Genomic DNA, 27,121 nt, shown 5'->3' on the forward strand with positions numbered 1-27,121 from the left:
ACTTCTCTTGGAAGTTGGTTCCAGATCCTAGCTGCCCTGACAGTGAAGTAATGCCTCCTGATGTCTAGTCTGAATCTACCCTCTGCCAGCTTGTGACCATTATTTCTAGTCACTCCTGGTAGTGCTTGGGGGAACAGAGACTCACCCAATGCCTGCTGGTCCCCCCTGACTAGTTTTTAACAGGCCACTAGATCCCCCTCAGTCTTCTCTTGTGGAGGCTGAACAGGTTCAGGTCCCTTAGCCTCTACTTGTAGGGCCTGCCCTGCTGCCCCCTGATCATGTGAGTGGCCTCCTCTGGACCCTCTCCATGTTGTCCACATCCCTCTTGAAGTGCAGTGCCCAGAACTGGACACAGTACTCCAACTGCAGCCTGACCAGTGTTGCATAGAGAGGGAGGATCACCTCCTTGGACCTGCTCGAGATGCATCTGTGGATGCATGACAAGGTACGGCTGGCCTTCCTGATTGCATCCCCACACTGCTGGTCCATGTTCATCTTGGCATCAATGATGACTCCAAGATCCTTTTCTGCCTCTGCACTGATGAGAAGGGAGTTCCCCAGCCTGTAGGTATGCTGCTGGTTCTTTCTCCCCGGGTGCATCGCCTTGCACTTGTCAGTGTTGAAACCCATCCTGTTCTTATCCACCCACCCCTGTAACCTGTCTAGGTCTGATTGCAGCCTATTCCTCCCATCTAGCATGCCCACATCCCCCCACATCTTAGTATCATCAGCAAATTTGAACAGGGTGCTTTTTACCCCCGCATCCAAGTCACTGATGAAGAAGTTGAACAGTGCGGGCCCAAGGACTGAGCCCTGCGAAACTCCACTGCCCACCTCCCTCCAGGTCGAAAATGACCCATCCGCCACCACTCTCTGTGTGCAGCTCTCCAGCCAGTTAGCAACCCATTTGACTGTGTAAGTATCGACACCACAGTCTCCTAGTTTTTTAATGAAAATGGGGTGAGTGACAGTGTCGAAGGCGTTCCTAAAGTCCAGAAAGACTATGTCCACTGCTACCCCTGCATCTAAGGATTTGGTGATCTGGTCATAGAAGGCCACCAGGTTGGTCTGACAGGACCTGCCACTAATGAACCCGTGTTGGTTGCCCCTAAGCATAATCTCCCCCAGTGGCCCCTCGTGGATATGTGTCAAGATAATTCTCTCAAAAAGCTTACCCAGGATCGAGGTAAGACTAACTGGCCTATAGTTTCCTGGGTCCTCCTTCCTCCTTTTTTTGAAGATGGGAACAACATTGGCCCTCTTCCAGTCCTCTGGCACCACACCAGAGCACCATGAGTGCTCGTAAAGCCGTGCCAGGGTCCCGCAATGACCTCAGCTAATTCCCTCAGCACTCTGGGGTGCAGATCGTCTGGACCAGCTGATTTAAATACATCCAGTCCCTCCAGAAATTCCCTGACCAGATCCTCACTGACCCTTGGCCTGGGTGCGCCTCCCCTGGGGCCTGACGGGGTCCCAGTGGAGGGGGCTGATCAGGTCCCAGCTCAGCAAAATGGAGGCAAAGAAGTTGTTAAATAGGTTAGCTTTGTCGTCTAGTGTGATGACCAGATTTCCTAGGGTGTCTTGCAGGGGCCCCACGTTACCTGGTACCTTCTTTTTGCCCCCTATGTATTTAAAAAAGGACTTCTTGTTGTCCTTGATCCGGGTAGCTAGTCCCAGTTCCATTTCTGCCTTGGCCTTCCTGACTGCCCCCTGCAGCCCTGAGCAACCGTAGTATAGTCCTCCCTGGTAATGGCCCCTCCCTTCCATTGGGTGTATGCCTAGGAGACATTCCCAGATGCTTTTGGTGAGCCATGGGGGCTTTTGCATCCTCCTGTCCCCTTTGACACATGTTGGGATTACCTTCCTTTGGGCTTGGAGGATCGTCTCTTTAAGGAGCAACCACTCTTCTTGGACACCTGACTCCCCTCCCCTCCAGGACCTCAGTGCTTCCCTGACTATTGTCCTTAGCTCATTGAAGTCCACCCTCTTGAAATCTAGGGCTGCTGCCTTGCTGCAGGCCTTTGCCACCTTGCGCTGGATGGTGAATTCCAGCAGGCGATGATCGCTGTCGCCCAGGTGGTCAAGCACCCACAGCCCCCTCACCAGGTCGTCGCCCATGGCCAGCACCAGGCATCTCCCCTGGTGGGGCTGTGCACCTCCTGGGTTAGATGGAGGTCCTACATTTTGGCCTGGCTGACTGCTCTTCCCAGCAGATGTCTGGAAAGTTCAGGTCACCCATGATGACCACGTCCTTTGACCTAACTACCTCCGTGAGCTGACTTAAGAATTCCCGGTCTAGCTCTTCCCCTTGGTTGGGTGGTCTGTAGTAGACCCCCACTGTTAAGTTCCTTTCCCCTTGACTGCCTTGTATTCTAACCCAGAGCACTTCAGCGTGCCCCTTCTCTGACCCTGTGCTATTTGATGAGGATGTGTATTCCTCCTTAATGTAGAGTGCCACACCCCTACCTTTCCTCCCTGTCCTGTCCCTCCTGTACAGCCTATAGCCCTTGATATTATATCATAAACCAGTTTGAGTCAAATCAGTTAAGTCTGATACTACATTCAACCAGATTTATCTCAAACTGGTTTCAGAGAAAATCCATGAGGACAATCCATGAGTTTGACAGTGGAGAAGGAAAAGGAGAAGGGTAAGGGTTAAACTTTACTGACTGGAATACAGAACAATGAAACACTGCATAGGCACCCTGACAAGCTTATTAGCTCCAGCTGAGGTTTAAGAAGGCTACCTGCTAACTGACCTGCCCACTTTTAAGCACAACCCAAGTGATTATACTCTGGCTGCACAATGCAACTTTAGATCCTAGCCTGGTTTCTAGTCCCTGTCCTCATGGTTCCTGACTAGTTCCTGGGTTGCAGGTAAACTTTGGCTGCAGGTCTTGGCCTTGTATCTTGTCTTCACCCTCTAGCTCCTGACCCTCAGACTGGTGTCCTGATTACTGACCTCTGCTTGGCATCATGGCTCCTGTCCCAAAATCTTGACCTGTAGATTGTATCCTGGCCACTGATCCCAAGCAAGTACCGAGGCCTGTCATGGACTTCTAACCATCTGCAGTATCCCGTCTTCAGAACATCAATGCCCCTGTCCTAATTGATCCTGCTTGGAAATCAACAGCCCTAACCACTGGACTACCCACACCACAGTCCTCACAGTGTGACATATTAGGTAAGCTTGATACTGGTCTGAAAAATATCTGCTGCCTTGCCCAAAGTACAGATATTTTTGGTTTGGGGCTGGAGCTCATAATTTCTTTTCTTCTCAGATGTTTTACATGTTGCCAGTTCACCTGAATCTTCGTGTTGCTCTGTGGCAAGTAATACAGAGCTGCCTTTTGCTTCATGATCTAGAGATTTAGTTAAGTGTTACCCTTACTACAATAATGCCCAGGAAAACAAAGGATTTCCCCTGCAAGGTTTTAGAAACACTCAGAAGTTTTCTCCAGTTTCATTCTTTAAAGCAGTCTCTGAAAGACCTGCTGTGAAATGACCGTAAGACAGCAGTTGCTGCATCTAGCTCCATTTTAAGTCTTACTCCTTCTACTTGTAATGAAACCCAAACAAGTCGTCTTTTTTCTTCCAGATTAAAGAGATGTAGGAAGGCATTCTCAGTGGACTCATTATCTGTCTACGTGGCACAACACAGTGCTTCAGAAAGAAGGTTGAATGGGCTAGCTCTGCCTGGATAAATATATCCCACTGAGAAATAGTCTATTGTTACTTGGAAGCTGAAGAATATGAAATCCCAGTCTCATCTCTCGTTGTCATATCTTTCCATTTTTACATGACAAAAACAACATTAAAAGAAATCACAGGAGCACAGCTGACTGCCAAATAACCATGTCAACTCTATATACACTGTTTCTGGATAGTTTTCAATTACTTGTAAACCAAGGAGCATGATGAGTATCTATGAGAGCAGGGGGTGGCAAAATACAATCCATGGGCCAGATCCAGCCCATCAAAAAATCCTGTTTGGCCTGTGGGTGCCCCTCTGAAGGAGAATCATCTCTGGCCCACTGCTGTCCCTCTGAAAGACTGCTGTCCCTCTGAAAGCTGGCGCCTTACTGCCCTCTGTGCAGTAGGCGCTGGCCCCAGTTGCTAGGCAGCCAACCCCCACTTCCCAGCCTGCCTGGCTCCTGAGCCCAAAGACAGGGGTGCTGGAGAAAGGAAGCCTCTGTCCAGTGAGGCATCTGCCCTCCGTAAGAGTCAAAGTGCAGCTACGTGCACCAGGGACTCATGTTCAGAGGAAGGGGGCTGGGAGTCATGGGTGATCTGGGCAGGGCCAGGCCCCACTGTGTGCTGCCACATGTGGTTGATACAGAGACCCAGCCACATGCCTGGGACTCAGGCTGGGAGCCAGGTGATTATGGCCAGGCTGGGCTGGGCCCCGTTGTGTCCTGCCATGTGCAGCTAGCAAAGACCCAGCAACATACCCAGGGCTGGGAACAGGAGCTGCGGGTGATCCAGGCCCAGTTGGGCCAGCTGAGCCACCACATGTGGCTGGTGCAGCGACCTGGCTGCACATCCAAGATTCAGGCTGGAAGACATGGGTGATTCAGGCCAGGCTGGGTCCTGCTGCGTGCTGCTATGTGCTGGGTCAGGAGCCATGGGTGATCAATGGACAGGGGCCCTGCTAATGACCATATTGTGACCCCATAAGAGCCACACTGTTCCTGCTGCAGCTGCTGGCCCACATGCACCTGCCCTTGATGTACCGCTTCTACCTGGCCCAGTTCTCTGAGCACCTGGGCAGCGGGTACAGGAACAACATCTACATGACTGGTAAGGCCAGGGGCAAGGGCAGGAGCACCTTGAAATGTACTGAGAGCCTAATGTAGAGTGGGGGATGGGAAGTCAGCCCAGCTGGGCTGACTTCCCATCCCCAGCCTGATAGTAGGGGGTTCTCCCCCGTCTCCTACCACCTGGCTGCTGGCTGATTCAAAACTTGAAACGTTTCAAAACTTTTGAAATGTTTAGACTAACCTCGTTTTGTTTTGAGACTATTTCAAAGCCCCTTGTTTCAATTCGATTTTGCTGTTTCGAACTCAAAATGAGTTGAAACAGTGTTGAATTGAAACAGCAGGTGAAATTCTGCACAGCCCTACTTCACAGATCTCCAAAACTCATTAAGTGGCCCTCCAGCCAAAATAAGTGTCCACCTCTGTACTAGAGTATTAATACATTGTTTAAAGGGACATTGCTGCATTCCTTTACATTACAGTAACATGAATGCAAGGAAAGCTTGGAAACAGCAGCAGAAAACTGTCCCTGTTCTCATTCATGTTTTCTGGAACATTGTCCAGTTCTTGCATTATCTATGTCACCTCTACAGACTTGTTATAGTCAATGGAATGAGTATTGCTAAAGAAAATTGATGAGTTTGTAGAACAGGTTTTGGGGGCCAGGAAGTCTTACTACCTCCCTGTCTACTTCCCTTTTGTGTGCTGTCCAATAGGGAAGTGATATACTACAGCTAGAAGTAACCACCAAAAAGATCAAGGAAAGAATGCTCTGATCTCTAGCTTCTCTCATGAACAGAAAGAAAGTGAAATGGAGTCATGTATTAGCAGCAGCCCTGACATCCAGCCAAAAGAAATACGTTCCATGAGCCAGAACTTGCAGATAACAAGCCTTGAAAAATACTTTTATTTGCCAAACTACTTCCCTTCAAGATTGATTACACTTTTATTTTTAATTTGGCCAAAATGAAGCATTTTTCTTCAGCTTATGGAAAAACTAGGTCTTAAAATGCAATTGCTTATGAAATCTCACTGGAGCTCTGTGTCTATTTTTGCTAGAAATTGCTGGGGAGAAATCGGATCTAATGTTAGAACATATCCTGTTAGGCAACTGATAGAATCAATGGGATCCTGGGGCAGGAAGGAGAACACATGTACTAAAACTTGCATCACAGTAGTGACCGGCTGAGACGGGCTGGCTCCCTGAATTTTACCAAGCAATGCCAAACGGAATTGCTGAAAACAGAATCCACTTTGTCCTGGGTGCTGAATAGGCTTTAGAAATGAACCCATCTAAAAATCTTTGTTTTGAGCCTTGGGTTGAAGCTTAGATTGGATTTTATTTTATTATTTCCCTGAATGTCTATATCTCCAGTTTAAACCATAAACAGGCCTCAAGCACAAATCAAATCTGGTGCTCTCATGAGAGCGTCCTGTGGATATTTTTATCCACAGCATACAGCTGGTGTAACTGGAGAATGATGTGGTTACCATCACTGTCACTTCCTTGACATGCATCCAGTATATACTCAGTACCTTCTCCCCTCCCATACCTATGTACATTTTTAAGAGAACAAAACAGAATGAGAATCTGGAGTGCTGCTGGGTCAACATATTGAAAAAACCAGGCATATATTAGGGCTATAAGCAAATAAAAGGAAGAACAAGAGGGGAAAAAACCAAACTCCAGAAATGCTGTGCTAGTGATGACAAGGTATGCACATGCCTGTGTTCACACTGAAAATTGAATGACCTTGAATGGATAGGTTGTGCTGCAGTTGATAGGGGTGAAGGCTTGCAATGCACCCCCAGTCCTCACAGCAAAAAACAAGAAAAATGTTTTCCTGTGTATGTCTGTGATAACATCTCCACCTCCCCCTAGCACTTGCAGATTTCAGAAGTGAAGCGGTGCTCCAAGCTGTCTTTCAGTTCAAGTGCCTGGGCTTGTCTCCCTTTAACAGCATTAATTAATTAAGGCATTATAACAGGCAGTTTTCTAATAAGGTCTATGCAGATCTGTTGACACAAACCTTTGTTCAGCAGCCAGGTTCAAATAAAGTGAGGATGGGGCAGGTTTATACACGATTGCACCTACCAGATTAAGCAATTAATGACAGCCACACAAAGCTACCTGTAGCCTGCTCTTTGTTTCCCAGGAGCCATTTCTCTCATTTTCTCACTCATTCAGGTCCCTGGTGTCACATTCTTTCCCAGATTCTATGTTCCCATAATTTGGGTCTGTCCTGCTACTTGTTTTTACCTTTTTTCTTCTCCTCAGAAATATTCCTGCCTGCAGCCCTAGGGTTCTGGATGTCCTTTCTCATGGTTAAGACCTTCCCCTAACAACTGGCAGAGATATGTCCCACACCTTCCAAGCCCTGCACTTGCCATCTCCCACTCAGTGTCCTCTCAACACCTTAAACCACATATCCCAGAACCTAAAACAAAGGCCTTCTTCCTCCCTTACTGTACTGGAATTAGACTAGGGACATTCCTGATGAAGCATTACCCTTCTGGCCAAGTTCAGATTTGTATGGCAAAGTTTTGGTGGAGATGGGAGAAGATGCTTGCAAGGGACAAGAAGATGCCTGCAAAGGACAAGATTAGGTCTCCTGCTCCAGGATGGATGGATGCAGGGGAAAGTCTGGGCCAAGACCTGCATTTCAGAGCCCTTTAAAATGACTACTCTTGGAAAGACTTTGGGAAGAGGCCCCCAGTCAGCATAAGGCAAATAGTATGAATGCCCTTGGGAAAGAACTGAGTTTTTTACCACAGAACTGTCCCAAGCAGCCACACTCTTTCTAAACAAATGGCAGAAGAGAAGCAGCCACTCTGGGGCTGAACTGTCAAAGGGCCTCATGTTGCTGCAGAAGCTTTACTCATGCAAAGACAGAAGGGTCTGGCTCAGCACCATCCACTCTGCCAAATGGATTCAGCTGTCAGTCCAAGGTATCTGCATACTGGTCCTGATGAACAGTGGCACCCACAGAGCATTATAAACCAGACCTGGCTCCTTCCCCAGAGCTTCACCTTTCCATGCTGCTGCCCTGGATTAAGCTGCAAGTTGTGTGAAGGCAGATTTGGAGTGCTTAATATCATTGTCTCTGATGTCTGCATTATAGGGCTTTGTACACATACTCTGATGCTGTCCTGACATAGGGGAGAATCAAAGCCACTGCTGTTATGGGCCACTTCCAGCAGCTGGGAATTTTTATAACAATGCTTGTTCTATCTTGGGCCCTATCAAAAGTTACCTCTCCCTATTATTTGGGCAGGAAGACCCTGGTCTCAGGGCTGATGGTCTAGCAGGTTTTTGTTCTAGCGGCTGTTTTGCCTTTGTTCTCGCAGCTCAGCTGACAAGCAAAAACAGTTTATTGCAGCTGTGCTCAATATTACAGCTATAAGAGATTAAAGTTGGAGAGTGTGCTGGGTCTTAAGAGATTTGACAAGGAACCAAAAGCGAGTCACTGCCAACAGCTCCACTCTCAAGTGCAGAGGATTTAATAAAGCAGAGGAGTGATGCTCTATGGTCGGCTGGAAACATTTGGCTTGGAGCTGGGTTCAAGGGACGATGGATGGTGCATGCAAGGACGGTCCTGGTTGGAAGGCAAAGATGGGCAGGGGCAGAGAGGACTCATGGGAAGGTCTGTTTTAATGCTGAGCAGATGATAAAATGATAAAAACACTCAGAGCATCAACAAGACTGTTTGCGCTCTGGCTCGTTTTCCACTGGATTTCACTCAGCCACGAAAGTAGCACTAGAACTTGTGAGCAAAATTCTTACAAAGTGACTTTAGGAAGTCAGGACTATTGGAGGAATGAGACCTTAAGTAGAGCCTGAATTAAAACAGGACATTCATAGATGCAAAAGCTGTCAATGCCAATGCTGGGGAGGTGTGGAGACTTTCCTCAGAAGTGCAGTCCCCCTAACTCACATGACTTGAAGAGCTGGATCTGGCCCAGGCCTTAAAATTCTGTACATTGCTGCAGTTCATATTTGTAGGATTCCAGATCTCTCTGACAGACTTGCTGGCATCTGTTTCTATGGGGGATGAGGAAATGACGTGGAATTTTTTCAGTCCTAAACAGCTAGCCAAGTCTCCATTTTCTAGGTGTGTTCATGTCATGGATTCCTCTATGCACCGTTTCTACTACTCCTAAACTCAGATCTGTCTTTTCAGATCAGAAGGCTGGGAGCCATTTTATCTGTATCCCCACATGTTATTTATCTGACAGACTCCCCATTTGCCCTCCTTCTCAATTCCAGCAAGATTCTGGATCAATTAGCCAAGTTCTTACCGGATCTCCAGATGGTCCAAGAGGTCCTTCTCGCCCTTGGTCACCCTGAGGGCCAGGCTCACCCTGAAAATGAAGACAGCAAAATGTATAAGTTCAAGGAGGCATTTTGGAAACAGAGTCCCACAAAAGCTAGAGGAGAGCAGTAGAAAAGCAGCACAAGCAGCTATGCTGGGAAGAAAAAGGACTCTTCTAAAATCAGAACTTTATTCAGACATGGAGCATACTGAGAGGGGAACTAAGTCACAAAAACCAAATGGATTCATCTAACATCCAGGAGAATTCACATGCAGAGATGTGGCGTCACATAGTAAAGAGGCAGGATCTAACTGGGAAGTCCAGCCTACTAAGGACCCAATGTCTCCCCAAAGAAGGGAGGTGGGGAATAACATTGTGTTTCAAGCTTGGATTAATCTCTGGCAGCTGAAAAGATGGTGGTTTTTTTTCTTTTAAAGGAATCTCATTTCTGCTTCAACAACCCTCACAGAGTCACTTATTGTCATTGCTATCTGTTGAGAGGCTAGTGGCACACACTGGCCCCACTCTGCAAGGGGTTATAAAAATACCTGTAGTGGTAACCCCTTGCCCCAAAGGGTTTACAGACCAAGTCCATGTCTTTTTACAGCCTTTCGCTTCAGCATGCTTTGTTTTTTTTAATATTGCTGCTCCCAATAATATATACTGCCCTGATACTTATACTCATATAAATATGGGATCTCTGCCTGGGTTGAAGGGTCTTTCCCCTCCCCCAGGACAAGAGCATTACAACAGCTGTTTCACAGCTGTTGCATCCTGTCTACTGGCGCAGCAGAGTTGTAGCCAACAAACCTATGTAACAGGGAATGCAATGGCCACATCCGTCCAAACTGGTCTCTAGTGTCCACATTGCCATAGCTACAGATGACTTACAATGCAAATGGATGGGGAGAAATTGGGGATGGGGAGTCCTCCTTGCTGGCTTCCCTAGGCCTTCCCTCTATTTCTTGGCAATCAACCACAGTGGCTCCTGTGTACTTAGAAACTTCCGTGCTCACAGAGCTGGTGGGTAGGGATTTGGCCCTGGTGAGAAATTGAGGGGGAGAGGAGAGCAGATTACTCTAATTCACATTGCTGGGTTAAAAAGGTTTTCAAGGACCAAAGGCCAAGGAAACAATCCTAATGTTAGACAGCAGGACAGCGTATGTATAGTGGGTGCCAAAAGGATGGGGATGAAACTATTCAGCTCTTTCTCATGGAACACTTTCAAAGGGACAGGATATCCCCACTACTTTGCTAGCACTCTCTCCCTCACACCTGTTAAAAACAGAATGTGTGAAGTCCTGCAGGCTGGCTCCTCTGGCAGCAAGGAGGGAGTGAGGGGAGATATAGGACTGAGCTGAATGGACACCGGCTGCTGGATGGAAGCAGTAATTCTCCAATGAATCTGGGATTTTTAAACTTTCATAGGGTTTATATATAATATGAATAACATAATATAATTAACAATGCATACATTATTATTAATTTAATAGTGTATCAAATATTTTATTTGAAATTAATAATTCATTTTATTAATAATGTAATGGTTCGACTATTATATATAGTTGAAACAGATTAAAATTGTCCTTTCTGCTCTGTTTTGGATAGCCTAACTCATTACATTTTAAATGAAAAACCTTATTTCCTTCTGAAATCTCCCATTTAACATTAAACCTCAGCCCCCACTCATGCTGTTTTGTCAAGAAGCTCTGGATTTAGGGCAAAAGATAGGGATTCACACAATGCAAGGTTACTAAATAAATATCTTCCAGTGACTATATCAGGCTGACTACAACCACCAGACAGTATGGAGCATTGTCTAAGTTTAGGGACAGACATTTGAAAATCCAGAGCCTGAATTGATTAAATCTTTGCAGGTTAGTCTAAACTGGCTAGGCTAAATCACTTTGTAACTGCACAGACATCCCAGACATGCAGGCACATGCCTGCAGTGGCTCAGGCTAGAAGTTGGAGGATGCTAGAGCAGCCCTCCCTTTCCTTCCCGTCCTGACCTGGGGGACATGGTCAGGCCCCAGCAGGACACTTTGATTAGTGAAGGGTTCCCCTCTCCCACCTGACCAGCCTAGCAGGGAACTGATAACAGTGTTTATTACCCCCAAATCAGTGTTTATTACCCCATTAAGAAAACAGAGGGACATTACCAGCTACCTGTTGATTTTCCCTTTGTCCTGTCTACCACAGCATGGACCATAGCCAGCATGTGGTCTGTTAGCTAATGCTGAGAGGTGTCTGTAAGGCAGAGGGGATGTGAAGGGGAGTGGTGGGGGAGCAGGCAGATGCCTGCAGTTTCTGCTTGAGCTCCAGCCAGGGAGCAGAGGGGAGTGGACAGCTCTGCTGTGGAACAGAGAGCCCCACCCAGCCCAGAGAGCATGATGGGAGTCAGGTTTAACTTAAACCAGCAAGGGGTCTGGGACAGCCATTGCATAAAGTGGTTTGACCCAAATCAGTTAAGTCTGATACTACATTCAACCAGGTTTATCTCAAACTGGTTTCAGCCTTTTTCAAACTGGTTTATGTGCACTGAACATCTGTTTTGTTACAGGTTTAAACCAGTTTCTGATCACTTAAATTGGTTTATGTGTAATGTCTGCCCCTAACTTAAGAAACAAAAATCTGCAAAGAACTCCCAGATATTTTGCACCATGCCTGCATGCAGGTGGGCACAGTCCATTCCAATATGCATGTCATGTCTCTGAAAGAGATGAATGTACTGTTAAGATTACAAATGGAAAGACAAGAAATCCTCATGCTCTGTCATCCCCAGGACTCAGTGCAAACTCGAAGCCTTTTAGATGAATAGCTAAATCTCAGTAAAGCAAAATGCACTTCACTTATGTGCACAGCATATTGTTTCCCATATGTGCACTTCCACTGTGCATTCTCATATCTACACTTAGATCTGTTGGCAATGCATGGTCTGACCAACTTGGTAAGTATCTAAACATTGTCCAAAAGAACTACTCCTTTCTCTATTTCATAACCTTATTTGAACCAAGCACTTCTTCAGCCTGGCTGTGCTAAGCCAGTCACTGGCGCACTGAAATAAAAAAAATCTTGTTAATACGTCTCTGTTACTTTCCTACCTTATTTAAGACTCTGCCTATGGCGTAGAGCTTGGACAAAATACCAGTTTAGAAGAATTAAATCCATTGTTTGCTAGCTAGAAACTTCCATCAGGGCTGGCCAAGAAGTAAATATAAAACATAACATTCAAAGGGCCCTGAATACTGACGGAGAAATTTCTGGCAATGCAGTCATACCTCATGTCTAAACTGAATCTTGGAAATTAGCCCCTCTCTCTTCCTTAACAATTTCATTCCAAGGCCCTATGGTGGCTTCATTTTCATGCACATCTGCCCACATCTGCCTTGCAAACAACATACAGCAGAGTTGCTGTTCCCAGAACATAGCATGTAAACAGGAAATTACAATTTTGGCATTTTCTAGCAAGCAAGGTTCAAAAACCCCATGGAGCTTCCTCTGTACTGTGCTGTACAGCTTCCCCCCTAGCCTTAAGAACTCCTGCTCAGTTTCTAAGCTGCTAGTGTCTTAGAGTTCCAGCATTCAGTGCTAGAAAAGGGCAGAACATACTGCAAGTATTCCCCTGAGGGTAATCAAGCTCAAGTCAAGTCAGCCCTGAGGCCACTGCAACCACTAGGGCACTTTAGATGCTGTAACAACCCTCCTTCACTCTGCCCTGTGTTTGGCTATTTTTGTACACTCTGCCAGTTGAGGCCCAATCCAGTCCTTAATATTGGTTCCCCAGCTCTTGTTGGATCTGCCTCTTTTTCTCTTTCCCATTGCTGTGTCCTGCATTATGGTGTTGGCAAGGGTGTCCAGTCTTCTTGTGATGTGTCTAAACCACTGCAGCTTCCTGTTGCACAACCTCCAACTATGGTTTGTAGGTTCCAATTTCTTGACTGATTTGGTGCTTGATGGACTCATTAGGCTGGTGCTCTGTTACAAGATGTGAAGCAGCCTCCTAAAGCAGCACATTTCAAATGCCTCAATTCTATTCTCTAACTTCTTATTAAGCATCAATGCCTCACACCCATAAAGCATCATAGAGACAACTACTGCATGCAGCAGATGTAACTTTACCTTCTGTGTAATACTGCTGCTTGTTAAAGATTTTCTTTAACTTTTTTAGTTGGCTGGTGGCAATGGCTATTCTGGTCTTGACTTCCTTTTCAGATGTTAAGTCTTCTCTGATGGTGGCTCCCAAATACTTAAAACTTGTTACTCTTTCTAGTTTTTCATTGCCAATCTTCACATCAACATTGCTGTCAGTGATCTTGGGATTTGTCATGACTGCTTTTCTTAGCGCTTATTTCCATTTTGCAGCTCTTGCAGTTTTGTCTAGCATTTTTGTAAGTTCTTGAAGCTCTTCAGATGTCCCTGCTATCAGTTGGATGTGTTAAGCAAAGCGCAGGCTCTTGATCTTCCACCCTCCAACTGATACAATTCCTATGAAATTCTGTAAGGTATTTGACATGATTGGCTCTAGGAAGAGGTTGAAAAGGCAAGGTAAGAGCAGGCAACCTAGGCACATTTCTATTGAAGTCACAAACCATTCAACAATATTGTTGTTGATCAGCACTCCGCTACTTGCACTGCTGTGAAGTTCTTCTATTAGTGTTATCAGAGATCTGCTGATATTATGCTTCTTCTTAGTGAGCCAAAGTGTTTTGTGTCACACCCTATCAAAAGCTTTCTTGAAGTCTATGAAGTATGGTGACGTTCTTTTTGCGATCACAGTGCTTTTCACACAGTACTTGGATGTTGAGGATTTGCTCTGTGGTATTTCTGTATGCTCTAAACCCAGCTTGCTTTTCTACCAGCATGGTTTCCATTTGAAGCTTTGTGCATTGGTGGAGATTCCCCTATTTAGGAAGGGGAATGATGACTGATTTCATCCATTATGTTGGCCAAGTTTTCTCCCTCCATATCATGTTGCAAATTTTGTGAAGCATGCTTGTTACTTTTGTTAGGGTGACAGTGTCTGGATCCTAAGAAGCACTGGATTTGCAGCTGAATAAAAGGCTATAACCTGTGGTCTAGCAAGCTGCTAACCACAAGGCAAAATAGTATGTTACAAGTAACATTGCGAGATGCTTAGGCAAACATTTTCCTAACAATGTCGTAGTGTTGTAAGATATGTAGCTCACTGTGTAAGAAAAACAGCATGCAGACCACCAGCTATTGTTGGGAGATAAAGGAGAAGCAAGATCTCGAAGACAGTGAAGAAATCAGCAAAAGACTGCAAGAGACTGAAAAAAAATGGGGTCAGGGTCTTAAACATGCGCTCATAGCGAAAAGATGTGTAAATAAGTTAAATGCAAAGGCAATTCCATGCTAATGAAGTAAACAGTAAACAGAGGCAGAGCTTAAGATGGGAAGGACTCAGGGTGAAACAAAGGAGGGGCAAAGGTGTGGCAAATGTTAATAAGCATAAACCAAGGTGTATAAATATGGAAAGAACTATTTTTTGCAGCAGCTCCCTGGTTTGTTGGAGCATTGTCCAAAGCTGTCTCCATTTTGAATAAAGCTGTTGATGAGCAATGTGTGCAGGTGATGTGTGATGGCATCAATTTGTTGTCTCCCTAGTCGTTGGGCGTCACATGGAGTAGAGGTCTAACAATGTTGTCACCTGTCTTCAAGAATTCTGCAGCTATGTTGTCTACCCCAGGTCCTTGCTAAATCTTCAAGCATCTAATGCGTTCTTCTGCTTCTTAAGGTTTCTGCATCTTCCTCTTCAGTGTTTCCAGGTACTCCTTTCTCTAGTTGGTCAAGTACCTCATGCTCCATTTGGATGTTGTCATTATAGAGTTCCTTTGTATACTGTGCCCATATCTTGTGTATCACATTGTTTTCAGTAAGTATTTTTCCATTCTTGTCTTCTACAGCCACTGTTCTTGCTTAGTGTGTTTTTGTTATCTTCAGGCTCTCAAAAGCTTTCTTGCTGTTGTTGTTCTCAAAACCACTTTGAATTACTTCACACCTGTTTAGAATCCAGTCTTCCTTCTCCTTTCTAATTTCATTTCTTACATTCCTGTTTTCTTCTCCGTAATTGAGACTGCCAGATTCTGAATCAAAATGTTTAGCTTTCAGTGCTTGTCATGCATCATACATTTCCATGATTTTGTTGTTTATCCATGGTTTACTCTTTTTCATAGCTGTTCCAAGCAAATCTTCTGCTGTTTCTTTAATTGCTTGAATGAATCCATCTGTAATGTTTTGTAAGTCAGTTACCATTAGGAGTGGTTCAAATTTTCCTCCAATTTTTATGTTGAAGTCAGTCTTTATTGTGGGATCCCTGAGCTTTTCTAGGTCATATTGCACTATTAGTGTATTTTTGTTTGCAATCTTCTTCAGTTTCAGCTTTATTGTCATCGTTACTAAATTGTGGTCACTGCCAACATCAGCTCTAGGAAATTATTTGGTTTTATTCAGGTTGATGCTTGATTGGAAATCAATTAGACGTGAGAATGTAGTTTAATTGATTCTTGCAGGTGCCATCAGGAGACATTTATGTGACTCTTCTTGATGGTTTGTGCATGTAAACTTGTGTAGATAAAGTGAAAAGTGTGATATCAGAAATAAAGTCACCAGATCTAAATGGTGGAGATGAAATGGGGTGTTCCAAGCTTTCACAATCCACCATGAGGGAGAAGGTAGTAAAACATTTCTGGCATATTTTGGGGAAAACCTAGCACTGAATGTATTCATGGGATGGTTTGGTGGCAGCTGGCAAAGCAATGACATGACAACTGCACTGACCTAAAGGATCTGTACGGAAACCCAGACCTAACCTCCTAGATCTTGGTCTTCTCTGCACAGCTGTATTTTCTCCACTGACATGGCCTTCTGTCCATCTAGCAGCAGGCTGGCTTATTGTGAGCCTGTTGGCTCCGTCATCCCACAGCTTTCTTTTTGAGCATGGAGTTGATGCAGAAATAAATGACCAGGAGCAGTTTGATGTGACAGCCACTTGCTGTAGAGGGCATTCTTCTCCCCCTCTCTGGCTGGCCAGACTGTCTGAAACGGGGCATGTTCAGAACCACATGGAATTCCCCAGAGGGCTGCCAGCAGCTTCAAGTTGGAGGAGTGTGTCTGAATGTGCTTAAAAAGCTTCCTCCCCCACCACTTCCAATGCTCATCTCATCCTCAGGCCTTGCTTACTGCCCTGTATGCCAAGTAATAAGTGGGTGAAATGGCTCTGCAAGACCAGCAGGTTTTGGGTGACACTTGAAAGGGAACCTCTTATTTTTGATAGGGCGCCAAGCGAATAGAACAGCTTGCCAGAACCCTTGCTTGTTAACAGCTCTTTGCAGGAGAAAGACCTGCAGGGATGGAAGAACTTTGTGCCCAGTACAGGAAACCACTTTTTATTAACCAGATGCAGCTGTTTGATGTTTAAAATTCACAGCTCTCAAAGAAACTTTTTCTACCTGTCTTACACTGCTGCAAAGCAGACTGAGCAGGTTTTGAATCTACATCTCTGATCTCCAAGGAGAGTGGCCTGACTGCCCTGCTAGGGGGTAGGCAAAGTGTTGAGGGAAGGAATATTCTCTCAGTCTCTTATTCATTGTATATCACTTTGTTTAAATGAATATTCAGTGGATCAGAGAAAGTGAAAAGGACTCCATAGGTTGGTGGTGAGGGCACTCACATGGAACCTGATTTTAAATCCCTGTTCCAAAACTGACAAAAAGAGGATCTCAACCCAGGTCTCACCCATCTCAGGACAGGGGCTAGCAGTGGACTGTACTCAACTTCTCCTTCTGGAGCTGCTCTGCTTCATTAAAAAAAATCAAATATTCATCGACTCCAGGACTTGAACCTGAATGCTCTATATGACTGCTCTGGTCATGGTTTGGAGAGTCTTTCTGGCCTCTCTCTCTGTCCCAGTGAATATATAGTTGAAGAACAGTGTGAACAGTAGGACTAAGAAAGGTCAACACCATAACACACTAATATGGTGGACAGGGCACTTTCCTGGGGATTCAAGTTTTCTTTGGCTGAGGAAGATTTTAAACCCAGGCTTTCTGACTTCCCATATAAGTGAGAATCACTGGCTTCTTGGCTTAAAGTGAGGTGGATGGCAAAGGGGGAGCATTTCCTACAGTGAGCTGGTTCTGCGACTCTCCCCCAAAATAACCAATTTCAGCAAAAACTATTAGCCATTCACTGAATATGTGGAATAAAGAGCATTTCCAAACCTCAAAGGCCTTGCACACAGAGTGACAATTTACACATCACTACTGCTGTGCTGTTTGGACACAGATATGGAAATCTTAGTCAAGATACTTTGCACTGATCCTTACAGTTGCCCGGCTACAAAAGCAAAACATAGGGTGCATGTTCCACTGACTCAGTTCTGAATCTGGCTGGTAAGTAAGCGGTAGCTTCCCAGGTGTTTTCACCATGCATTTTTTAAAACATGGATGAGGAAAAAAGACTCGTTTGTGTTTTGGTTGTAGAGTAAAAAACAGCAATGACAGCAGCCTTACCATATGTAAGAGAGGGACAGGCAGACAGTAATTCATCAGTGACAGGCCAGTACAGTATGCCCTACTTGTTGTTGTTCTTATTCCTCATCACCACCACCTCCCGAAGCAACGGCACATTTTCCATCTCCTTGACACAAAGTGTGGCATTGCCTGGTGTTTTCAGTGTGTTGATTTTGGACAAGTGAGTGCTACTGCCCACCCAACTCCTCCTCATGAGCCTGTTGAATGATTCACCAAGTGGCAGACAGGCAAAATACTTTCCTACTTACTCCCAGCCCATCCTGAAGACCTCAAAACCCTCTTAAAGGGGAACTGAGGGAGAACTCCCCCTTTCTCCACTTTCCTGCTCACCACCCATCAGTGAATGGCATCTGCACACTCCCTAATCAGTCACAGGAACAAGGAGTCTGCTGTGACCCTAAAAACCTGTACAGACCTCTCTGAAAAAGCCCTCATGCAGAGAATTCATGGAGCTGAAATACCAGATTCATGCTGATACCATAAGAAAACTCAGAGCCATTTACTGCCAAGCACTTCTAACATTTTCACTTCATTTCCTCTGCTATCATTTTCTTTCTTCCTTCCCAGTCCCTTGCTTTGCTGCTATCCTCCACAACTGTCTTAACTTTTGAGGTAGAGAAGTTGGAAAATTTCCGCCCAAGTCCCAGATTCCAAAGCAAAAATCATTCCCAATGTGAGCAATCTCCGTGGAGGAAAGGAGTTTTTCCTGGGGCCTCTGAGACAGCAGCTTCCTTTTCACAGACTTCTTGTCACACTTTTAGCTTCTTTTCTACCTTGGAGAACTCAGAACAACAGCAGAGTCTCCCAGGGCATTTTTACACATGCATACACCACAATGCCAGACACTTTGAAAAGCACCTGGCACTACAACACTTACAGTTGTATAAGTGATGAAACGTGCATCAGCACTGAGAAAATGGTGGCAGCGTGCTTTTGAACTAAAACACATAGAAGGTGCTTTAGTTCAAAAGTGCACCACTGCCATTTTCTGCGTGGTGACACGCATTTCACCATTTATACAATTGCACACAGAACCAAACAGAGTCATGGGCAAACCAGGCAGCCCCTCAGGGCCCAAAAATGTGGAAAAAAAATTGCAAAAGAAAGTTTTAATATTGAGCATGTACAAGGGGCCCAATACTAAAAGTTCACCTGGGACTGCCAGGAGTCTAAGTACACCACTGGCTGTACATGATGCAGCGCAGTGAGCATCAGCTTGCATGTAGAGCAGACTTGATTAATCAAGCCTGCTATGAAGTGGCGGATCTCTGGCGCATTGTGGGACCCAAAACTGTGTGTATAAATGCCCCCAATGCCTGAAGAGGGGTGTTTGTGCCCAAAAGCTTGCAAAGAACTTTTCCCCAACTGTTTAGTTGGTCTAATAAAAGATATCATTTCTACCCAAAGACCCTTGCCTGTCAGCTTCCTTTAACACTCTTCTATCCTGGAAGAAGGGTTGGCAGCAGAGTGGAAGGACAAGAGGACATGATGAACTTTTCCTACAGAATAAAGCTGTGCTGCTTCAGCAGGGCCATACCCCATAACTCCCTCCTTGCTGGCTTTGCTCCCAGGACCCCTAGAGAATCAACCAGATGGCTACATTCTCTGCTATACTGTTGACATCTGGGACCCGCATACTACAGACCCAGATACACAAAGTACACAGGCAGGAGGAAGACTCTTTTCCACTGCTACTGTTACCCTCTGGCCCCACTCCCACAGGAACTGCTCAGACATGCACTGTTAGGCTGGGAGCATAACAGCCCTCATGATTAACAGGTCCAAAGCTAACATTTCACGATCCTTTGGAACCCGGATCTGTCCATCCAAGCCCTCAGAAGCAATGGCCACGATGGTATACAGTTTCATTAAAAAAAAAACAACAACTAGTAAATAGTAGAAACCAGGTATAGGAGAGATTTGTTTGAATGCATGAAGGGGCCTGCTCATGCTATCTTCTGACCTAGCTGTGAAAACAATGAGGTGTTGGCCTAGGAAAGAAGTTTGATGGGATCAGATATTGGACCCATATTTGCACTCTCTAATACATGCCCTTTCCTAGGTTATGCTGAGGAAGCACCTGTGCGGAAGCAGACAGAGACAATGCAGTGAGAGAAACAGCATCATGAGTCAGTAGTTACCTTGTCTCCTCTTGGCCCCCGAGGGCCAGACGTGCCCTGCGGACCTCTCTCTCCAGTACCGCCCTGTTAGAAAAGAAGCAAATGCTGGCTCAGAACCTGCTACACAGCACTGCAGGCTCTGGTCACATCGTGCTCTTCATTTGCCCTGGTCACACAGATCTTGGATGATTCTTTGAGGAAGGTCATAGCATTGGACCAGATTGTCCTCCTACCATGTAAACTGTAAAAGGAGGCAGGAGAATCAAAATACCTCAGGTGCACTACCACTTCCAAACCCCACACAGCCTACTGTGGAGTGACTGCTGAGGGCCATGAAAGGAGAAGTAACACATGGCCTCTGTGAGGATGGCCAAGGTCTTCCCTGAATCTGTTATTCCAGTGCCAACATGGAAGCATCCTGCAGCTGAGAATCCAAGACAAAATGGCATGCATAGGTTTCATGTCTTGTTCCCTCATTCAAAGACTTGCACAGGATTTAGCTTCAAAACTCTGACTGAATTATTGGAGTGGACTGAACTAAACCCCAGCACACTGTTGGTAAAGCCTCAGTGCATGATCTGAGGCTCACTGTGTACATCAAGAGAAGAAACCCATTCATTTCTTTCCTGTCAGACTTCTAGTTTTACCATTATGTTCTTGATGCTTAACCCTGAGTTACCCCAGCTCTGTTGAGGACTAGCCAAACACAGCAGTTACAATGCCCTATATCTCATCACTGTAACATATTGCAGGAATCTCTTACCCTTTCTCCAGGAGGGCCATCCTGACCAGGAGCTCCCTGCACAAAAATAAAAGTGGTGTTAAAACACTTGAAGCTGCCAACAAATGTAATCATCCATTCCAGAAAAGTACAGATGACTCACCTCATCCCCCAGCTCCCCTTTCTCTCCAGGGGGACCAACACTCCCAGGTGGACCCTACACAAATAAATCAGACAAAAGCAAACAAGATAAATCCAAGATGAGTTTGAAATAAAGCCTTGTGGCATTGTTTTACAGCTGCAACCTACACAATACAGCTAATCTTCAGAAGAAGAAAGCTGGCCAGAAGGACAGCTTCTGGCTTCAGACAAGAAGGTTGCAGCAAAGGGGGAAAGTCTCTGAAGATCAAACTTTAAGATGTGCACTTGCTTCTTCAGCACTTGCTTCTTCACCTGTAATGGGAGTTCCCACATGAATAGACTGACACACTTGTGTAAGTGTTTTGAGGGTAGGTACTAACAGGGAGCAGGGTCACTGTTCAAACAGTCCATGCATCCCTCTCCATTTGCTTCAAAAGTTTGTGACAAAGCAGCAATGTCTCCTTTTGAGTCTGGATTTTTAGAAGAAATAAGAAACCAAAGGCAGAAAGCTATTCTTGCTGTGACTGACTGGGTGGCAATGTTGCTACCATATAAAGCTAGTCGTAGCCCTGGCACCAAGACATGGAGAAGGAATAACAGTACAAAGATGAAAGGAGGGGCAGCCTTAGGTGAAAGCACTTTACTGACCTTTTCTCCAGAGTTTCCAGTATTTCCTGGCCTACCAGCTTTTCCATTAACTCCAGGCTCTCCCTTGACAAAAAAATCAAACAGTGTTATTAAAAATAAAAATCACTGTTCCCATCTCAAATTGCTTCATCTAAACCAGTACATTTCAGGTATGTTATATCATATTGTGAGCAATCAAAACATTTCCTAGGTTCTTACCCAAATTATTTCCCTTCAAGATTTAGATTTTTTTTTGTAGGCCATAGAGAGATAAATCCAGGGTAAAAGACCATGAGGGTCTTTGTTACCCTCTATATAAGTAACAGTCTGGGGACAAGCAGATCTAACTATATGCTTTTCCAACTTCCAAGAGAATTGCCCACTTTGAGCCTTTTATACTTAAGGATGTGAAGTGGCAGTGTTTATGTTTATCCATCTCAAAGAAAACAGGAGTTTAAAAATGAGAAGCTATGAAACTAAACAGGCTTCTATATCCACCTTGTACTATTCTCTAACCAAGCCGGGATTGCATGCATGTATTCTGTGGATGCTTCTGTGCAATCTAATATTAACTCCAGGTCACTTGGCAAATTTCAGGAAGCGATATGTTATGGTGAGGCATCTATTCTTATGAGAAAGGCTTCAGAGCCTGGGACAGTGTTTTATAAGAACCCTCCACAAAAAAAAAATTCCAGGTTCATGAAGAATTTTACATTGCTGTTGAACAGGACAGGGACACAGCAGGTTGTTGACCTTGTAGGCAGGTTATAATAGGAACTAGAGGGAAAAAGGGAGGGAGGAAGATTTCTGAGGTTACATTAACAGGCTCAGCATAGTTTTATGAAAACTTGCTAAGAGCACTGAAAAGCCTTGGGGTGAATGCAAGTCAGGAAATTGGGCTTCCAAAATTCTAACTCCTTTAGTTGACAAAACCCCAAACCTCCTTGGAAACTTGCCTATTTAAAAAAAAAAAAAAAAAGATGCGATGGTTCTAGATGCCCACAAGCCACAGAACCAGAGCTGCCTTGCTGAATCTCTGCTATAAAGCACAATGTTCAGCAAACTGAAAGAATTGCTGGAGGGTTACAAACTATGCATAGTCTGCATCATGGAGTTTTGTGTAATGGCTGATATTTTTAGAACGTTCAGAAATAATTCTGGCGACAGCCAGAAGTGTAACAAGGCATCTGGGTGCCCAGGGCAACATGATACATAGGGGCCATGATGTGGTGAACGCTCTTATTTTTCCACCCTCTTCCCCCAAGTTGGTGTCTGGGGCTGCTGCCCCTGTTGCCCCACCCTGGTTATGCTACTGGTGACAGTCGTTTCAATCTTCTTTTATGAAACCTGATGTGAGCATTAGCACTTTGACATTTTACATTTCACATCTCTCCAGAAACAGCCCACCTTATTGTTTCACCGTTATTCTGGATTACCCATCTTGAAACAGCAACATTTGTCATGAGCCACTGCAGTGAATTATGCAAACTGAACAAGCATAAGGAGGCTGAGGATGGATGAATTGCTGCACTCCTTGGCTTCACTCCAGAGCCTATTTGACTAATGAATGCCTCGCTTGTTAGTTATCCTAGAAGGATCCCCCACCAGTAGCTGCCATGAAGAAGACTTTTTAACACTACATAACTTTTTAGACAATCACTCATTTTTATACAAGGTGGCGTTCAGTTGTTAGATTCATTTGGAGCTTCAGCTTAATTTTTTCTTCGCCCCAGAAGTCCACCAAGGGAAAGCCTCAGTATATAAATTAATTGGACCATTAAAAGGTCAGTAACAAAATCAAGATAGTTGAACTCCTACACTTCCCTATGCCTAGCCAGAGAAGCATGTTTGACATCACACTGAGAAATGCTGAGCATTTGCAAGTCCCACAAATGTCAACAAGAGTTTTGCCCCGAGCTGGCACTGGAAGCTCAGCTCCATTGGTATTAATTTTGGTCCATGAATTTGCATTCAAGGAAACTTCAGTAACAATAAATGCTGCATCACTCATTGTATTAACCATTAAATACATTTTCTATGAGTGGTTTCCAAGTCTGCTTATCTCACTTGTAAGCTTCATTATGGAATTTTCATTTAGCAAACAATGACCTGCCATCCCTTGTACCATTGACAGAATAAATCTGAAGCTGAGGTGTGGTTGAATGAATACTACCCGAAATTCATGACTCACCTTTGATCCTTTGAGGCCATAAGCACCAGGGTCTCCCTTCGGTCCAGGAGGGCCTTGTGATCCCTATTGCAAATAAGCTAGTATCAATGTACATAGAAAATCAAACAGGCATCAAACATCCCAAATATCCTATTAAGTTTCCACCATTCTGACTGAAGAGGCATATCAGTAAATTAATCGCACATAAAGGGACCAAGGAAATTGACAGCATTTCAGAATTACATGCCTTCATGGGGCTGAGTCACATGCTGTGTCTTATGAAAACTGCTGTAAACTTTTATATGTTTTTGCAATGAAAAAGTAAATTAAAACAAAGCAGCTTGTGATCTCGGTCCTGGGTGGATTCAGGAAAGGAATGAGGGGGGTGCTACCACACCCACTTCAGCTGTGTGGCCCATGCTCAGTGATCTCCTGAGCAACTTGCTGATCAGTACGGGCTCCTGACAGACCTCTGCCTGCCTGATCTTTCTGGGCTCACCAGCTGGTTGGGATGGGTTCTTGCCAGACTCATTTCTTTTGCATGTCTCTGGAGCCTGGGGGAGACCACTGCTGTTGCTCCTCCACCCATAACACCTTCCCTATGCCAAATTCAGGGGCAGGGGAAAAGGAGGAGTCAATGGTGGTGGCCATCACACCTCTTAGGTTCTGGAACTGTATTAAAGCAGTCACTCGAGCAAGAGCCTACACCAACCAGCTGGTAAGTTGAGGGAGCTCACTGCAGCTGGAAGGGGGTTCAACTGCAACAATGCATTGCCTTGGGATTTGGCCCCAATTCCAGTTGTTGGAGCAGAGCAATGGTATTTCTATTTGAATTTTTTCTTAACAGAGATGGACCATTATGTTCTGTACCATAAGCTGACTAATAGGAAGGGATCAAATCACTTCCTCCAAATAACACACCGGAGAAGATGGCACAATTTGACACACAGAAATGAATGACTAAAGGCTACACCCATATTCCTATACAATTTTTAGGAAAAAAGTGCCCCTTAAAAGCCATCTCATGGAATGCAAACACCCAACATTCACATCAATGACTGCAATGTAGCATAGACATTTCCAAACTACCATTAAATGAGCTAGTGTAGGTCCCATCATGCAGGTCAACACAGGTAAATTCACCCAGCTTTTCAGGTAGATTTTGCTGCCCGTGTTGAGCTTTGTATTGCTACAGCTAGCTCACATCAAGTTGGCTTGTGTATCTTAACACTAGACTGTAGTCACTATTCTGGTGGCATCTCCCATATTATCTTTAGGTGACCTATATACAAAACACAGCTGGGAAATTAGTTCCCTATCTGGGAAATTTTCAAGCCTAAAACAGCTTAAGTATTTTTAGTGGAAAAACTATAATTTTAAGATTTATTTTAATTACCTAATCCATGAACTGATAAATTGCCTAATGTACAAACAGATAAAACTACATAAATGCCCAGTGTAAATAACGTTGCATATATATAACCATCTTTCTATCTTGGATTCCTTTAGAGGATTCTCTTGCATGGGTGAATACTTAGTGTCATTTTTTTTCCTCTCTCAAACACTGAAGCTCTCCTTCTAGGACAAAACCAAGCAAGTAGGTTTGTGTGCATTGCATGTTTAATGATAACTTAGCGCTAAAAGCAATGGTTTTCCACATTTGACTATTTGGGCCTTAGGGTTTTGTGTTTGAAAACTGTGCTTCAATAAAATTGCTACTTTTTGACAAATTTCAGGATGTCTGAAGTGTCATGAAATGCATGTCTTTGTTTTTATTTAAAAATGTATTCAACTATGAAAGTAATCATCATGCGTAAGTGTCACAGCTACAATCAATTACCTCTTTTGAAGGCTAAGTTATTAATCAAGAATTTTGCTGAAATGTTTCTATGCAATATACTCAGAATCCTCTATTTTAACCTATGGTCAATTTTGGGGTTTTATATTTTGGGTCTTTAAAGAGAGAAGCCTTAATCCACAAAGGCAGAGTAAAGTCTTATAGACACCTATGCATATGACTGACTTTTGTCACAGACACATGTATTTCATGGCGTTTAAGCCTAAAAGGACTGTTAAATAATCTAATCTGACTTCTTATAATCAGATCATCTAATTTTATTTCCTATAATCCTTACATTTAATCTGTTTCTTCTGTATTGATCTCAATAATTTGTTTTTGGCCAAAGCCATCTTCCAGAAAGTGATGCATTCTTCATGGGAAGGCACCGACAGATGGAAACTCCATTATTTCCCTTGATAACTTGTTCTGATGGCTAATTCTGGCTTTCAGATTCATCATCATCATCATCACAGATCTCCATTTGCTCTACAAAATGAATCCATTCTGATCTAGTGCTCAGAATGTCCTTGAATAAAACAAGTATACAACAACATGTGGCTAATAACAGCAAACCCACAGGTACTCTGGAACAATTTCTACCAGATTTCATCCACCTCCTGAAAACCCCCCTCTTCTATTCTCAGATGACAGGGCTGAGGTGAGGAATTCCATCACATCTCTGCAGTCACAAATATGTTACCTCTCCACTGTGATTTCTCCTGGGCCCCAGGAAATGCCACATATTAAGATTTCAGGTGGCTGGCAGGGTGATTCCCAGTCACAGGCACTGCCATTCTTTCTACCGTGCTTTTAATTAAAGACAATATATGTTAAAGAAATACAAACCACCAAAGTACATACATCAAATCCTGGAGATCCTTTGCAGCCTGGTAACCCAGGATATCCAGCTTCACCCTATTAGCAAAGAAAAAAGGCCTGCAATGACCCTCCTGCTGAAAGAGCCATCATGGTCTATAGGAATGACAGCAGCTGCAGGTGTGAAGCTCTTACTGTATTAAGCTCCAGCATGGGAATTCAACCCTGCCCAAGTGGGTCAGTGAATGGGATTCCCAACTCCTAGTTGGCTCTGGATCTATTGATTAATGCTGGGGTGGAACTGAACAGAGGACATATGCTTAAGCCTGAGCACGTTTTGCTGCTGCATGGACACAGCCAGCCAATGGTCTAAGATCAGTGCTAGGAGAAAAGCCAAGAGCTCAACCAGTCTGCATAGATATGATGAGCCCCTGCAGCATGCAATAATCAGATGGAATCCAGACAGAAGAAGGTCCCCGACTGAAGACAGAGGAGTGACACTAGGGCTGATTTTTCAGCTGTCTGAGATGACCATTGTTAATTAATATGGCTGATGTCTCAATAATGAGATTATCAGTGATTTCTGAGTGAATTCCTTCTTCCCCAAAGGCAGTAGGTCTCCAGCCTGAGTAAGAGCTTGGGACTGACTACCAATAATGGGAGCTATCCCACAGAGCTCATGTATTCTTCACAGTGTTCCCAGACACTGCTGCAATGGGTTGGCTACAGTGTAGATTCACTGTGGGCTGAATCCTTCCCTCACCAAAGAGGTGAGAGGAATAGCAGAATGAGGAAGCTCTGCATGATCCATGGAGAGGCAAGCCCTCAGCACACAGGATCCCAAGCTGGACCTAGGGGGCTGTGCTGCCAGCTGGAGGGTTGGGTGTGGGCCAGAGCTGCACTGTTCTTCTTTCCTTGACCTCCCATTGCAGTGGCTTCACAGTCCCCAGATCATGGCCTACTCCTGCACCAAACCCTGATCACTCTCTGGCCTGAGGAGATGGAGAGCAGAAAGCCTCCTGAGCTTCCTAGCCCAGTGGCAGTTTTTTCTTGTATGAAC

General features: G+C 44.6%; 1 protein-coding gene across 1 annotated transcript in view; it reads right to left on the reverse strand.

Annotated features, from left to right (window-relative positions):
* The window catches only part of COL6A1 (collagen type VI alpha 1 chain), an 80,082-nt gene that overhangs the window by 25,092 nt on the left and 27,869 nt on the right, over positions 1 to 27,121 (reverse strand). Inside the window, exons 14-20 of the mRNA XM_090045102.1 lie at positions 26,107 to 26,160; positions 23,427 to 23,489; positions 21,257 to 21,319; positions 20,631 to 20,684; positions 20,510 to 20,545; positions 19,768 to 19,830; positions 9,057 to 9,119 (exon numbers count right to left, since the gene is read on the reverse strand). Coding sequence (XP_089901228.1) covers positions 9,057 to 9,119; positions 19,768 to 19,830; positions 20,510 to 20,545; positions 20,631 to 20,684; positions 21,257 to 21,319; positions 23,427 to 23,489; positions 26,107 to 26,160 — 396 coding nt within the window. The remainder of the gene's footprint in view (positions 1 to 9,056; positions 9,120 to 19,767; positions 19,831 to 20,509; positions 20,546 to 20,630; positions 20,685 to 21,256; positions 21,320 to 23,426; positions 23,490 to 26,106; positions 26,161 to 27,121) is intronic.

This window comes from Crocodylus siamensis, chromosome 4 (assembly GCF_052110815.1).
Source record: "Crocodylus siamensis isolate JL-2025a chromosome 4, ASM5211081v1, whole genome shotgun sequence".
Taxonomy (NCBI): domain Eukaryota; kingdom Metazoa; phylum Chordata; order Crocodylia; family Crocodylidae; genus Crocodylus; species Crocodylus siamensis.